The sequence below is a fragment of the Cyprinodon variegatus genome, unplaced genomic scaffold (genome assembly GCF_000732505.1).
Source record: "Cyprinodon variegatus isolate N-32 unplaced genomic scaffold, C_variegatus-1.0 Scaffold356, whole genome shotgun sequence".
NCBI classification, from domain to species: domain Eukaryota; kingdom Metazoa; phylum Chordata; class Actinopteri; order Cyprinodontiformes; family Cyprinodontidae; genus Cyprinodon; species Cyprinodon variegatus.
In genome coordinates this window covers 154,200-171,699 of record NW_015150809.1, presented here as the reverse complement: position 1 = coordinate 171,699, position 17,500 = coordinate 154,200, and the positions used below count along the sequence as shown (strand labels likewise).

General features: G+C 36.2%; 1 protein-coding gene across 1 annotated transcript in view; it reads left to right on the top strand.

Moving 5' to 3' along the window:
* LOC107091907 (matrix-remodeling-associated protein 5-like) overlaps positions 1–16,730 on the top strand; it is a 25,052-nt gene extending 8,322 nt beyond the window's left edge. Inside the window, exons 6-12 of the mRNA XM_015386132.1 lie at positions 1–1,350; positions 5,003–5,144; positions 5,618–5,753; positions 8,668–9,801; positions 9,920–10,127; positions 11,647–11,868; positions 12,010–16,730. The exon at positions 1–1,350 is cut by the window's left edge and continues 2,156 nt beyond it. Of these exons, the coding sequence (XP_015241618.1) occupies positions 1–1,350; positions 5,003–5,144; positions 5,618–5,753; positions 8,668–9,801; positions 9,920–10,127; positions 11,647–11,868; positions 12,010–14,058 (5,241 nt within the window). The 3' untranslated portion in view covers positions 14,059–16,730. The remainder of the gene's footprint in view (positions 1,351–5,002; positions 5,145–5,617; positions 5,754–8,667; positions 9,802–9,919; positions 10,128–11,646; positions 11,869–12,009) is intronic.
* The last annotated feature ends 770 nt before the right edge of the window (positions 16,731–17,500 follow it).

Genomic DNA, 17,500 nt, shown 5'->3' with positions numbered 1-17,500 from the left:
AATATGATCCCAAACTCTCGGCCCCGTAGTCCTTGGAACACACGAAGAAAGATTGGACAACGAAGGCGAAATAACAGGCCCAGGATCCAGCCTGTAAACACGCTGCAACCCTACTCTGACCCACTTAACGTAACCACCCAAGCAGTGACACTTAAATCAACTCCAGATACAATCACTGTGGCATTGCCTGTGTCAACACCAACATTTCCACCTATTATGGTGACACTAAGGGACTATTTTAGGACCGCTCCAAATGTTGTGACTCAGACTCCTCTATCTTCCACGATTTCAGATTCTCAAATTAATACTACTTCAGATTTTGTATCACTTCCACTTAAACACTCCCCAGCAACCCAACACACATACACAGACACAGGCCTAATGATTCATTCAGGCAAAGAACAAATAACAGAGGAGTCTGCTTTTAACAGCACACTAGCACCCACACATTCTACAATTATCGTTTCAGAGGCATATGTGCCAGGAACTGATAATAGGACATTTACACATGCTGTACAGGCTTACACAACAACACAAACAACTTTAGGAAAACATGCTGAGATAACCCCGAGCAAACTCAACAAGGAGTTAGAGACAAATGTGTTGGGTGAATCCTACTTTTCAGTCACTCATTCTTTAACTTCTTCTTTAGTCCCCACTGCTTCTTCAACAACCGCCAATACAGCAAAAATCATAACTACTTCTTCAGCTGCTCCAAAAAAAGCTAGTTATTTTGGCAGCACTAAAAGCCCACCAGCCTCTATGACTAATGAAGATGCACCCCCCACTACAACGCAGGCTGTTATAACAAGTCCTACCATGTCTCCTTCAACTCCTATTATCACTCCAGTATCCAGACAGACTTCAGCTGCTTCCACAAGCACTTCCCCAACTTTTTCATCGAAGACCTCTTCTACTTTGACCTCCACTACTCCCTACAGGCCAGTAACACAAAGGCTAAAAAGCTATTCTAATCCTCCCAATAGCAAAAGTAATGCTCCCGTCTCAATTAATGCCATCCTTAACACTCTCAGCCACTCCTTTTCTACCACAGCTTCTGGTATGAAAACTACAATTTTAACTCCTACAGAAAGTGCTTTAACCAGCACTCATTTAACAAAAGTAACTACAAGAAGTACACTTTTGTCTACTACTACAACAATGGAAACAAGAGATGCCAAAGCATTACCAAGAAGCAAAGAAGCAACTGGCCCATTTGACCACCGTGTGAATAATGAAAAGCAGAGACAAATGACTACTGATTGGAAAAACCATGGAGTTAATACTATTCCAGATTTACAGAGAAACCGGTTTCATCAGCCTCCCTCGTCTCTCCCTGCTTCTCCAAGGGTAAGTCTGTTTTATATGTTACAAACTGCCTTGTCATTTTGTAACTACAAACTAACATTCATTTGATTGGGATCTTATTCTATAGATCAACATAATTATGATCTGGGGACATGATGCTACACTGAGTTAAAAATAGATATACAAATACATTCTAAAAAGGTGTAGTTTGTTGTACAACTGTGTCCATCCTGTTTTTTTTTTTACTTTAATACCTCTAATTAATATCTGGTTCAGCCATTTATCTGAAGAGGTCAACTAATTAAAGAAATCCATTTGGGGATAATGTTTGATAGAAATGTTTATGAACAAGCAGCGTCTTGATGTAAAAAAAGTAAAGCAACAATTCAGAGATATTGTGAAAAAAACTAAATTACCAACAAATTTGATCAAACATTTCACAAAGAACTGTATAGTCTGTATATATCATCCAAAAATGGAAAAAGTGTGGCACTTCTGCAGTTCTATCTAAGCTTGGCCATTCACCTATAAGTCAAACAGTGAAATGATTCCCAGAGAAGCAACCAAGGGGGGCTATAATAACTCTGTAAGAGCTGCAGAGCTCTGCATTGTACTGCAAAAAAGTGCAAGAACTTCTGAAGCTAGATGAGTAAACCAATTAGAGATCAGTCACGTTCCACTGTAGTTCCAGCAGAATGTTATCGAAAGTATAGCCCAAGAGATTTTTTAAAGATTTAATTAATCAAAAATATCTTTAAATATCCTTTTACCTTTTATGTCTCTCTTTTCATGACAATTGATTGTTACTTTTACTTGTTATAACTCATAAACTCCCTTTAAAATATATTGCAGTTTGTGGTTGTGACATGATACAAATTGAAAGTTGTTTTTGCATTATTTCATTGATACTTTTCCAAGATACTGTAATATTCCCTTTCTCTTTTTTAGGACTGTATCCAACAGAGTACTAAGGCAATAACCTGTACATTATTTAACAGGACAAGACTTAAATCCAACCCTTTACCAGAATTTTTATTGGTTAAGTAAATTATTCCACATGTAACATTTCCTTTTTTTCTATTGCTGCATTATTCAGTTTTTCATTTGATTAATAATTCTTTAAATGCATTTTGAAATAAACAGTGTTCTTTGGGAACAACATTGACCCGGAAAATATTACAAAACACAATATTTCCTACTATGAAAACCTCTGGGGGCAAAAGCTTTGCTGGAATGCACAACAAATTTAAAAATTAGTTAAATTTGTCCCCACATAACCAGCTGTTGAAAACCAAATGATGTTGATGACTATTCACTTACTTTCTTCTGAGTTTTAGATGTCATGCTGAAATCCAAAGAGGAAAAATACATGATAAAAAATGAATGTAATGAATGTAATGAAAAAACAAGATGTTTTTTAGAGTTCAGTCTTACATCATTTAAAGCTACAGTGTGTAATAATTACAGGGATATACAGTCAGAAATGTAATATATTATACATAACTATGCTATTTATCATCATCTACGAGCTCAGCCTCTTAACCTTAATATTTGCGTTGCCTTAGAATTCGTTATTTATAATTACATAGGAGCGGGTCTCGCAGCCATGGAGGCAGACATCTTTGCGCTACGGCAGCGCAGAGCCAACAAACTAGCGATTGCGAGATCGCCCATTACGCTCGAAAGTAACTACGGCAAGTTGAGAGAGATGAACTGAGACGGTACTGAACAATAGATGGCAGTATTAAAATTATCTATGTAAACAAACCTCATCACTTGAGAAGGTAGGTGATGCGGACGTCGTGGAAGACATTTTGTCCCGTATCGCTCACCGTACTGTTGGGGGGGGAGAAGCGGTGGGGGGGAGATGTTCATGTTGCTGCAGTCTGGACGCTAGATGTCGCTGAAAATTATACACTGTAGCTTTAACATAATTAATCCTTAATTATTATCCGTCAGTCTGCTGTTGATCAAAAAAACAAAAACAAAAAAAACAACAGTTTTAAAGATGAAAAAGAAATTTAATAGAACATACTGACTATACAATTCTGCCCAGATATTGATTCTGAATATGATTGGTAATGTTTTTTTTTTTTCGTGCATTATTATAGTTTGAAACCCCATTTTCATTTATTTGCTTTTTGTCTTTTTCAGGTTTCTACAACCTGCATATTAGCTTTGTTTTTCCACACTGGCAACATAACATCCCTTACACTATTGCACCATCACCAGCCTAAACATATGACACGAGCCTGCATGGATACTGTCTTTCATGTCATTTATACCAAATTCTGACTTTACAATTATAATGTTGAAACTTGAAATTGTAAATAAAACCCATCTGACTAGGACCAGGACTAGCAGCATTCTTTCTGTTCTGTCATGGTCCAGAGAGTTTGTGAAAACTGTAGCCTTAGATTCCTGCTCTTAGCTGACAGGGGTGCTCTGTGTTGTGGTCTTCTGAAGCCCCTTTGAATCAAGGTTTGATCTGTTGTTTATTCAGCAGTGGTGTGCTCATAATAGGGATTATTTCAAAATTTTGTTCAGAAAGGTTGTTGAAAAAATTAGCATCTGGATTTTTTTTAAAGCCCCATATCCTCTGTTGTGTTTATCCACATATATGTATCTTAGGATTTGCTGAATTCACATAAATGTTAAACTAAACGATTCGATTAGAAAAGTGACCCGTTTGACTTTGTTTGCATCTAGGGTTGCTTACAATAACTGGCCCCTTTAATAGGTACACTTTACTAGTAGAAAATATCCCCCACCCTGCTACACTACAAACAACAACTAAAATCGTTGATATAAGGCAGGATGGATCCATGTTTTCATGTTGTTGACACCAAATTTGGACCCTATAATCTAAATGTTGTAGCAGAAATTGAGGCTCATTAGACAAAGCAGCGCTTTTTCAGTCTTTAAATCTCAAGGTACAATGTGTTGTGCTTTAAGAGATGCTACTCTGCATATCTTGCTTGTAATAAGTGGTTATCTGAGTTACTGTTATCTTTCTATCAGCTTGAACCAGTCTGACATCTGACCCTTTTGGCATCAAAAAGGCATTTGCACTCACAAAACTGTTGTTTGCTGGATATTTTCTCTTTTTCTGACCATTCTCTGTAAACCCTAGAGACTGTAATCCCAGTAGATCAGCAGTTTCTGAAATACTCAGACCAGCCTGTCTGACACCAACAACTTTGTCATGATCAGAGTAGCCTAAATCTCCTTTCTTTGCCAATTCTGTTGCTAAGTTTGAACTGCAGCAGAATGCCTTGACCATGGCTAAATGACTATATGCATTGAGTTGCTGCTATGTGATTGGTTGATTAAAAATTTGCTTTAACAAGCAGTGGGGCAGGTTTACCCAATAAAGTGGCTGGCGAGTGTATAACCCTTTTTCATATGTCAAATCAGCCCTGATTAGGTTTGGCAAGAGTGTAATGGGGATATTTGCCCTATATTCTCACAGTCAAGCTAACAGTAATGCAGAAAATGTATCAACTGAAAGTTGAAGTTGTCTTGGATGAAAGCATTTACCTTTTCCTTGTTATCTGCTGTTAAACTGATCTAAATTTGCTTATTGTTTATTAGCATATAAGAACCACACATCTCAGGTGAATGTTTTCAGCATTTATTTGTTACCAAGCTATCTTTTAGACAAATATAGTTGTTTTCATTATCTACTTCATAGGCTCCCGTTGTAAATTCTAAACCAAGGATTGCAGACCCTCACATCAGAAGAGTGTCGGTACCAGCAGGGAGCATGGCCAGGTTGACTTGCGAAGTTCAAGGAGTACCTAAACCTTCAATCACATGGACTAAAGTACCTAAAGGTATGCACTTAAGAGAAGACATGGAATGACTATACTCCAAACATAGGACCTTTTCCCTTTTAATTGAATTCCATTTATATATAGAAAGCCAACAATCTTTGAATGTCCTTCTGAGAAAGAATTTGTTGTGACAACTTAAACCGGCACAGAATTTAAGCGCGGCAGAGTAAATATGAACATATTTTTCTGTGATGTAAAAAAAGCAATTTACACCAAACATTTTACACTGGCAAGCACATAATAGGGTTTTCTCTTGCTTGCCATGTGGGAAAGACACTGTAAGCAAGTAATGGAACATTTTCTGCACTGCATCACTGACTTCATTTCAAGCTGTGCTATTCATTGTGCCCATATTTCTCCTTTTCCACTCTCAAACTTTTTTTCCAAATTTGTCTCTGTACTCCTCACCCCTGTCTTCTCATTACTGTTTTCTCTTTCTGCCTTACTGCCTCTCTCCTTTGCTTTTCTCTCAGGAGCAGTAATGTCAATCCACTCCAGGGCTCAGCGGTTTGAAGTCTTGCCAAACGGCACCCTTGTTATCCAGAATGTACAGGTGCAGGACAAGGGAACATATATCTGCAGTGCGACCAGCTATTTGGGCCGTGACAGGTGGGAATGATGGTTGTAGAAATAAATATTGATGAGCTTTCCTGAATGCCGTCATTTAGTTTGGATCACCACAACATGCATTATAATCACTTGTGTTTACATAGGCATATTGTAAGTCATTCTTTAAAAAAAAACAGAACTGTTTTTACAAGTTGTCATTATACCACCACATGCTTCAGTTTGTCATATTAAGATTTTATAGATAGATTAACAAAAGGTTATGCATAAACTCAAAGCAAAATTTGAGCTTTTCATAAAAATTAGCTTTTCAAAGATCAAAATAAAAGGATTTTTAAGGTCAAAATAAAAACAAAATGTTTTGTACATTGGTGTCTGACAAATGTCCATTTACTCCGATACACCTAAATACACGCCAATGGAATCAATTATCTTTGAGAGAAGTTTTCCAAATTGTAAATAGAGCTAAATGTATTTATTGCTATTATAAGTACAGCTGTTCTGTGAGGAGGTTGGTCACATTAGTGAATAAGCAGTATAATGGTGACCATGGAATATTTCAAAGATAATTTTATGTTGTCGAAAATTTAAAAAGAGCTAATAATAAAAGTAAGCCATAAGAACTCTTTGTTCAAATTGACTTAGACTATATCATGTAGAGATTTCAGACAAAGCAGAGAGCATAAAGAATTAATGAAAACTGAAATGGTCATATTCCAAGACCTCCCGGATGTGGTCATTTATGCAACAAGAGCACCAAATTTGACAGTGTGTCAGAGAAATGCTCTGTTATGATTTGAAGTTCAAATAGAAAACACATAGGCTACTTATAGTTTCTAATTTGATAGTATGTACAAAATTAATTACATCACAAATGAAAAAATGTCCAGCATTTTGTTGTTCATAGCATAAAATAATTCAACAAGATAGAAGACAACCCAAAACACAGGACACAAGACACACAGTTGACCTTGTTTTGTCTCATGTTTTTTGTATTGATGATGTTTGTCGTAGACAGATTTCCAACAATCAGCCTGTTTTGTATACATTAAAGCTACCCTCTTCTCCATCAAAATCATGCGCCCTTGCGGGTATGCGGTACTTGATTAAATCTATAACAGCAGAGAAATTCTCTGATGGTTAAATTTCCCTTGGTCCCACAGTGGACATGTCTTCCAGTACTGTGGAGGAGGTTACAGGCATGTGCAATTCCACATGCACCTCCAGTTTAGATTTTTTAGCTCATCTGAAAATCTGAAGGGCTAAGTCTACATCTGAACCATGGTGCAACAGTTGTTTACTGTTGTACCTTTCCTGAGATATTTTTACCCTTTTCTCTTAATGATCTATCTGATGTACATAACTTAAGATCCTCTAAATATCTTCTTGATTGAATTTAATCTATTTTGTTTAAAGTGATTGAAGAAATTAAAATTCATTTGAAAGCAAATTATATTTTAGAAAAAATTCGATCTGGTTTAAAGCAGTATTGTTTTTGACAGCCATTTTAGATTTAGTTTTAGTTTTTCTCTTTAGAACGAAAACTATTAGTTTTAGTCAAATAGTCATTGCTATATGTATAGTTTTAGTCCAGTTATAGTCGACTAAAACTCAAAAAGGCTTTAGTCTAGTGTTAGACAGTTTTAAACTTTACAATTTCTAATAAAAACGAAATACTTTACCAGACTGACAGCTCTTGCCAACTACAATTGCTGGAGATATAATGCTGCCGTGCAGTTCATCATTGCTGTTGGGCAGCAACAGCAATGATGAACTTGCTGTTGACTTCTAAAACTTGCTGTTGACTTCTAGAACTTGCTGTTGACTTCTAGAACTTGCTGTTGACTTCTAGAACTTGCTGTTAACTTCTAGAATTCAAATAAACTTTTGTATGAATTCATGTCCTACTTAGAGCATGTTAAGTAGCTACTGTCATAAGTCTGCCAAAAACCTTGGTGTGGTTTTGGACGGCTCTTTTACATTTGACTAGCAAAAAGCTTAGTTGTGAAACATAGCTTTTTCCATTTGCATTTGCTTAGTTAAGTACAGACTTATCAGCCTCATGTTGCACTAGAACATGCCAGTACGTACCATGCCTTTATTTAGTTTAGAATGCTGCAGCTTTGCCAGAATATGTTTGAGGATTTGTTAAAGATCTTTAAATGTTTAAATGGGTTACCTCCTCTCGTTTTTAAGCCTTTGTCCATCCATGTCTCAGTTTGATCAATATCAGTCAATCAAAAGATCAGTCAGTCAACAGACCTTGGTTGAACCAAGTTCACAGCTGGAAACTTGAGGGGACCAGAATTTTGCTGTAGCTGTACAGAGACTCTGAAAGTTTTCCTTTGAATATCAGAACTGTCTAGTCGATTTGCATTTTGAAGTCTTTGTTAAAAACCCACCAGTTTACACTGAACTTTTATCATCTTATCATCTTATTGAATTATTCATATTGTTAATTGTTATATCGTATTATTATTACATTATTATTCTAGTGTATTTAACATTTTAAATATTTAAACTATTATCTTAACTATTCTCATTTTTCGTTGTAAATTTATTTTATAACCAACATTTATGTATGTATATATTTTGTTGTCCCCTGTACAGCACTTTTTTTTCAGTTCCTGTTTCTAAAGGAAAATTGAATGATCAAAATATACAATGACCATTTCAAGTCTGAAAACAAAAGCATGTCACAGTTTTCAGCTTTGAACTTAAAATAGAGACATTCATCCCTATCGTGTTTTTTCACAATTATTACATACCTTGTGTTTCTCTATCACAAAAATGTCAATAAAATACATTGAGGTTCAAAGGGGTTAAATAAGCTATATGTTTGTGTTTTGCCTGCAAACAAATCAATAAAAACGCTTTAAGTTTTTAAGCACACAAATAAAAATCTCTGTGTATTATAGGTAAATTTGTATGTTTATGTTTTGCTTCTTTCACACAGGTTGCTTACTATACTAGAAGTCTGGACTCGCCCTCCTCATATGCAACTGATGACTTACAGGGAAGTTACCATTCATCAGGGTGGACAGGTTCACCTGAAGTGCCAAGCAGATGGTGCTCCCAGCCCTCTGCTCTCCTGGGTTTTGCCTAATGGCTCTACCTTAACATCCATTAGCACCTTTCCTAATCGATTCCGTATGGACACCAATGGAACCCTTTACATCTCTGTAGCATTACCAGCTGACCAAGGAGTGTATCGCTGTGTAGCATCCAACTCAGCTGGTGCAACAAGTGCTACAGTTCGTCTGTATGTGTCCTCATTGCCCCCGGTTATTCAGCAACCTAGGGAGGAGCACTTGCGTTTTGCTGTAGGTTGGCCTGTTTTTGTTCACTGTTCTGCCCGAGGATCCCCAACACCAACTCTTCTTTGGCAAATTCCTGATGGAAAACTTGTTCGCCCATCCCAGTTTCTTCATGGAAACCTTTTTGTCTTGCCAAATGGGACACTGCACATTCGTAATTTGGGGTTAAAAGACACTGGGAGTTATGAGTGCACTGCCACTAATGCTATAGGGACTTCGAAGAGGACAGTGATGCTAGATGTTCAAGATGAGGAGGCAAACAGCCAGAACACATCTAATTCATCTCTTTTTAACAAATCCAGAACATCACTAATCCCGAGCCAACCTTCAGATACATTCAGTTCGACTAAATTCTCTCTTTTAAATATCTCTGACAGAACTAAGAACTTGACAGTCGGCCCTTTCCCTATCTCATTTCCGACAATCAATAAAAAAGTAAAAGATTACCAACAAAATTTTACAAACAACAGAAGTAAAAATAATTTTTCAGTTTTCTCACCTTCTACTTTACTAACAAATAACACCAAAGTATCACCCAGTGTAAACAGCACAAGAGTAACTTCCTCTTCCACTGCTGGAAAAAAACCCTTGGCTTTTTGGCAAACCCAACCTGTCTCTCCCTTCACTAAAGCTCGGATTGTCTCTACATCTCCATTCACCTCTACTGTTAACTATGGGGGGAGTTTGAATCTTAACTGCTCTGTAATCGGATACCCTTCTCCAACCATTATATGGAGAATCCCCACCAGGAAGCTAGTGGACATGCATTACAGGTACAGTTGGTTGGTGTGTAAGAACATCTATTCAAACAATCAATTGCTGAAGTATCTATTTCAATTGTGTGGCCTCATATTATTTCTCTGGATGTTTCTGCTTTTGTTTGACTCTAAGTTTTGACCAACGTCTAAAGGTGCATCCTAATGGCACGCTGTCAGTCCATGCAGTAACACAGAAGGACAGTGGAGACTACCTGTGTATTGCACGCAACAAAGTTGCTGATGATTATAGGATTCTACGTGTCTCCGTGGCCACAAAACCTCCAACAATTGAGCCAAAACAGCCGGTCAATCAGACAGTGTCAATTGGAGAACCTCTAAAGGTAAAAATTTAACCACTTCTTGGAAACTGTCATTTCACCTGTATTGGTTGCTTTTGAGATGCACAACATTTTCAAACTATGTCTTGCCCAAGGTGGTATAGATGGAGGGGATCATCTGAAAAATTATGCAATGTTTGCCCTTTGTATGCTATCCATACATAATTGATAACTGTTGTTGTTTGCACTAGTTACCTACCTATTTTTTCATTTATTTATTTTCTGTAGTGCAGCTTTGATCTGTCTATTGGTCTTTACTCTTTTTCCTTGACTTTAAAAAACTTAGGAACCATTCGCAATTGTTGCCTCTCTCTTTAGCAAAGGTCAGCCAACAAAGCTTAGTTCATTAACAACAGATATATGAGTAAACATAATATTAACAAAAACAGTCTTTATAATCACAAAACAATAAAATCTGAGCTCTTGGCAAAGACTTCTCTCACATTTACTATATCCTATATTTACTCCACAAAGACAACAAGCAAACTACAATTGTGTAATTTGCAGGACTATGGTTTTAATTCCATCATAGATCTTAATAAGATATGAAACACAGAGTCTTAATAAGTAAAAGGATCCAAATTTAATCTAGCTCCCATTTATCTTAAATGCTGAAACATTCATCTTTGTTAGAAGTAGAGTAGGCCCGACAGCAAAAAATGGCAACAGTCATTTTTTTCATAACCAAGTAATATGATTATCTACTTTTCTCCCTTAGTTATGCCGTTATGTTACTTACAGTGTAATGTAGCATGTTACTAAAGTTCAATCAACTAAAGCAACTATTCATAATTGTACACTCTCCCATTAGAGAGGATGAATTTTTCTTTCTAGTTTAGGGCAAAGCAGGGGTTCTAAGGAGGTGTAAGGGGACTGTGTGTTTAAGTACACAGACTGGTTGACTTTGTTTTTTCCTTTAGAGTTATACTTTAATAATTTGCATGGTTTCGTACTGTTTTTACTTTTTATGAATATGAAAATAATGAAGGTGCATCCTTCCTGGTTGTTGCCTGCCATAGTATAACTTGATATAAGTGATATAGATACAGTGATATTTTATTTTCCATTTAAAGTCTTAATGTGCATGATTCATGAATCATCACATTATATTTTAAATAGATGTCTTGATTCACTTGTCCCACCACACATTAAAATGGTGTAGATTTGTGTACTTTTCCACCAAAATGTAAGTAGATTTCATTAATGAATTAATATTCAGTTACTTCTTAATAAACATTTTATATTTTCTAAACCAACGTGCAGTTCTACTTAAAGTTAGAACTTAGATTTCTTAGGTAAATTAGATCATTAAGAATAACTGCATAGTTACTTTGCCTTGTAGCCTATTGACATTTCATATCACAGACTATGTTGATAATTAATAAGAAGATTTTTGATATTTGTTTATGAGCATTTCTTCTCTACATACACATAAAGCATATCAAGTTCTTTAGTAAGCAGAGTTATAGTATCAGGAAAAAATGTGAAAAAAATTAATTTATATGAAACCTATCCTCTACAGGTAGACTGCCAGGCCTCTGGATTGCCTCATCCAGCTGTGCGTTGGAACTTACCAAATGGAACCATTTTGAACAGTGTGCTGATTGCAGACAACAATAGGGGTCAAAAACAGCAAATTACTGTTTTTGACAATGGGACATTACTTGTTCCAGCAGTTGGTATAGAAGAAGAAGGAGAGTATATGTGCTATGCTGAGAACCAGGCAGGCCAAGATACCATGAAGGTATGTAACACAATTTTACCAACAGGAAAAAACAGATTGTATTGCCTATACTTTTATTTCTCTGTTTTTTTTCTTTATCGTAACTATAGAATATTTATCAATAGATTAATAAATTTAATACATATAATCATTTTGTTTTAGATCATAGTAAGGGCCATGAGGACAACTACACCGAACTTCATTGTTGACAAAAAACACCATTACATCAAAGTACGGCAGGGAGAAACGGCAACAATTCCTTGCCTGACCAAAGGAGACCCTGCTCCAACAGTAACATGGCTTTCTCCAGAACTCCTTGTTATCCCACAGAGTTTGGGTTCTGGCCCCTATTCTGAACGTTTTGTGGTTGCTTCAGATGGAACTCTAAAAGTGCATTCCGCCCAAAGTATTGACTCTGGAAATTACACTTGTCAAACAAGCAACTCAGCTGGGATTAATAGCATTGTTGTGAACTTGGATGTGGAGCCGTCTACTGATAGAATTATGGGACAGGTGGTGAAAGGACAAGGTATCAAGAAACCTGATGGGTATAATAGCGTAATTACTATAAGAAATATCCAATCTCAGTCTAATGTAATTGAAGACAAGATCAGAAACAACAGTTATAGCAATAATAGTAGAATAAGAAACTTATTTCCAAACAGCTATGCCAACTCATTATTTAGTGCTTCCAATCCTACTCTGAGAGGTTATGGTCAACATGGATTTAAAAGTCCTGTGCAAGGATTTACAACGCCACAAGGTAATGTTGGGATAAGAGTTAGGACAAACGAGGCAGAAAACATAGGTATTAGGATAGACAGCACTGAATTAAATAGAAGCACAGCTAGCATTCAGAGTAGAAGTGGTCATTTGGATCACAGAGAAAGTGTACATAGAGGAGAAAGTGCTGAAAGAAATCCTGAGACGAATAACAATGAAGTCATTGCAGAAAAGAAGAGTATTGATACTATTATCAGCAGAGACAACAGCAGGTTACCTGTTATTTCAACAAATGGTCAAAGCATTAGGGGTATGTTGCCAAGTAATGGAGCTGGTACAAGCACAGTAAAAGGACGGGATTTCAACAGAAATAGACATTTAGGGGTGAGCATTGATAGTAGGAGAAACGGCATTTCTTCAAGAAGCAATTCAGACAGAGGTCTGAGTGGTGGGAGGACAACAAAGCAGCGAGCAGTTAAAGGCCAGACTGTCACTTTACCATGCCCATACCAAGGTCATCCTCCACAGCGTTTGGCCTGGCTTCGGCCTGGGAATGGCATGCTGCCAGCCCCTTACTATGGGAACCGACTTACCGTGCACCATAACGGCTCCTTGGAACTTCGGAATGTACAAGTGAGTGATAGCGGGACTTTAATTTGCATTGCAAAAACTGAAGGAGGTGACACTTTGATGCGGATTCAGCTTCAAGTTTTTGAATCATTTGTGGAAATGAGTTCAGGTCAAGAAGTGGAAAATAAAGCTCGAAAGGAAAATTTAAATTCTACCCAGACTTCAAACTTAAGAACTGTATCGTCTGTACAACATCAACAGAGTCACTTAGGTTTTTCTGACATTCCTCACGTTATAAACTCTTCAGGAACCTCTAGTTCGGTCTCCACACCCATGGTAAACACCAGAACAGCCCCTGTAGTGAGCACCATTGATGGAGAGACCCTTCGCCTCCTTTGTCCTGCATCTCATACCAGCGGCTCTTTTACATGGATGATGCCCGGTGGAAAGATGTTATCTAGGGGTGACAATGTTGACCAAGGACGTTACGTGGTGCAAGAAGATGGAACACTGATAATCAAACAGGTGTCTGTGTATGACAGAGGCAACTACATTTGCAGGTTTTCCAGTCACGACCCTGCCTCTGTCTCAATCACCACAGTTCCTGTCATTGTTATCGCCTACCCTCCCCGCATTTCAGTCGGCCCTTTGCCTGTGACCTACACGACAGCTGGTGTTGCTGTGGAGCTGCCTTGCCTGACCATAGCCACCCCACGGGCAACAGTTTCTTGGGAAACACCAGACCTTACACAGCTCACTGTGATGGGTCGGCCTCGTATTTATGGCAACCTCTACCTGAGCCCTAATGGTTCTTTATTGATACAGAACCCATCACATAGAGACACAGGATTTTACAGATGCATCGCCAAAAATGTAATAGGAGTGGACAGCAAGGCAACCTACCTGCATGTTATGTAAATGGATCTAGCAATCAAATACACAAAAACCCTTTAAATATCGAAGCAGGGGAAAATAGACTCAAACTTTTATAAGATGCCTATTTATGTTTCCCTGGTGCCCAAAGGAACTGCAAATATCTGCTCCTGACGCACTGCTGAATTTCTCCTGAACAGAGAATTTACCTCAAAGGTAATGCTGGTGTATAGTGTTGCAAATGATGGAGTGTTTCATGAGGTAATGCAGTTCTTGCTGATGAAATGTCTGAATAATCAAGCAGTTTGCGGTAAAGACAGTCTTATATTTTTGTCATTAAGGGTCAACAGTTTACATGTTTTAGATGTGTCTCTACTTCAAAACAGCTCATCTAAAAGCCTGAATTTACTCCTCAGACTGTTTTAATCTGTTTTCAAGCCCAAGTAAAGAGTTCCATACACATAATTTTTTCTTATTTTATTTTTCTCTGGGTGGAGTTCACTTTCACTATGTCTGTCTCTTGTTTTTACAACCCTTTTAAGGTGGCGAGAGATGTTTTCCTTTCTGTTTAAGTAAACCAAGTTGTTATTCTCCCCCATGTTAAAAAATAATTATAGCTTAAACCAAAATACTAATCTTTACCATACAGATATTAGAGATGCTTAATCTCTTAAGATTGAAATCCTGGTGTGAATAATCAATTGGACTTCCTCTTTTGTTTTGTTTCAGACTCTGTGTGTGTTCAGCTAAGTCATTTTTTTCTAAAACCAAAAGCATTTTAAATATCCCAAGGGGAAATACACTTTTCCTTTATAATTCAAAATAAATGATAAGTAATGCAAAATCCATGAAGAGGGAACCTTTTTTTGTTAAACTCCTTAGACATTGATATACAGAGACATTGTTCACATCAACATGAATTGTTGCCTGGGCAGAGATTCTGATTTACAATTGCATCAGAAACTTAAATAACTCTGGTAAAGAGACTTCTTTCAAATCTCTATTCAAATCTCTGACTCTTGCCAGACAGTATAGTTAAGTAAGGCAAAATGATTTAAAGGACTTCTGTAACAACATATTAACCTATGGAATTCCATCGAAAAAAACAACATAATCTGTGTGCAGGTGTGTTGGTGTTGTGGGATATGATTAAATAAAGCAAAATAGCTTTCTTTAGTGATTAAGGTGATTAACCTCTTATTAACTTTTGACAGCCATTTGCACCCTTGCAACCCTCTCCACCTATTTGTTTAAGCTAAATGTTGCAAACGAGGAAATGCTTAGAAATTATTAGACGGATAGCTGAACTTTATGTTATTAAGATCAACAATGAGTGGGGACAGGGGGTGCTATAGTTCTGAGTGTAGTTGATTTTTTAAAACTAAATTTAGAAATTGGATTCAATTATTATAAAACAGGGACCGATATGAAGGTATGAAATCTTATTTGTCAAAATAAGATTTTTTGCATCTTTATTTATTCCCTCTTAAATATTTTTTATTATTATTAAATTCTACAGGATTTATGTAACAATAAAGTGGAAAAAGTTCTTAATTAAATAGCTTTAACTTGGACTTAAATATATTTTAGATCCAAATTAATTTATTTTTGCTATGATGCCATTCTCAGTTGTTTTTTTACAGGCTTGAGTTTTTAAGTTTTACAGACCAGAAAGGTTAATTCATTATTAGTTCATTTACTTGGAAAGTAAACTCCTGCAGTTGAAGCCACTCAAACATTAATTTCACAGAGGATACTAAGCCTTCACCAGAGCAAATGAATGATCTGCTTAATACAGTTATAAGGTAACATAATTATTGTTTACTGTTGTGTAAGGCAAAACACACTGAGATACATTTCATAGCAATGGTAATATATACATAACTTATCTAATTTGTGACAATAAAGTAACACAATCTTTTATTGTGCCCAAAGAGCCATGGTTGTCTGGATTAGTTTTGAAAAAAACTAGCCTTTCTGTAATTATGTTCAGACTCATCCTGGACAGCATGCAGATTCAGATTTTTTTAAAACAGAAGAAAATATGTTAGAAAAGTATCCAGAGGAGTGTAGCTGTGACCTTAACACATTTTATCTAAAGCTTTATGAAACAGAGTCACTAACTAACAAAGTCAGGTCTTAATAACAAGCTTTATGCTTTTTTGGTTTTTGGTGGTTTTTGTGTATCCACAACTATTTCCTCGTTTAAATGTGACAAAATAATAAATAAAAAGGAAAAAAAAAAAAAACTGAAACAGAAAGATTATCTTGACATTTGGCTTTCTTGGTATTTGATTTATTTCTTCTTTCTACTGCAAATTGAACCACATAGATTTGTTAATATTGTGCAGATGAAGCAAAAATGAACACAAAGGGACTGCTGTAAGGGCGCTGTTTGACAATTCTGTAGGTGCAGGAGATTCATGTTAAGATCTAAACAGTACAGAAACCTCTGCAGTAAAGTTATTTCGCTTACAGTTCTCATCATTGATGAAACATAATGGCATTTGGTACAAAGCCTTATTTAAAGTACTTTTGTATTTCGACTATTAATTCTCCAAGTACAAATATTAAAGTTTATTTACATATATTTGTGTTTCATTTAACTCCACCAAGATTGTGCACAAATTCAACTACGATATTTGTGTTTTCTCATTTTTTTGTTTTATTTATTTCCTATTACAATAAATTATTTGTCTTTTAAAACCTCACTTTATGTAACCTATTTTTTTTTTTTTTACTTAATTAAGAAATTGCTTTATATTGTATGTTGGATGTTTTATTATGCAATAGGTCTCCAATGACTGCTTTCTTTATTTTAACAGGATCAATTTGATTAAAAATGAAATAAGCAAACTCTCAATTCTCTCAAGTTTCAAAATTTTTGTCACATATATTGTATATCTAGTGAGGTAGTGTTGGTAAAAGAAAATACCTTCTATCAGAGGGAGTGTGCGATAGCAGGTTTTTTTTGGAGATTACGAGAACAGCATTTCCTGATCTCTGGCTAAGGTGTCTAACCAGGAAACAGGTTCTCAATGTTACAATAGATGAAAAACATGTTCATGATTTCTTGTTCCTCTCTTTGGTAAATTTGATTAAAAAAAACTACACCAACAAGGACAACTCTCCCACATTATGATACTTGATGTTGTCTTCATTTGGAGCAAATAACAATTCTATAGACTAGTTGTACATTGTATACAGTGTTCTGAATACAAGAGCTATGCAGACTGGGCTCTGTACATCAGAGAGCTCTAAAATAACAGCAAATCCACTTTATGTATGCTCAAATTAACTATGTTTTATCATGAAATGAGCTTAGTTTAATGCACATAGAGTGAATTTTGTTCAATTATTATTCCAAGAAAAGAGCACATTTTGTAATTCAATTCAATTCAATTCAGTTTATTTATATAGCACCAATTCACAACACATGTCATCTCAAGGCACTTTACAGTCCAACCAGATCATACAGTCAAATTGA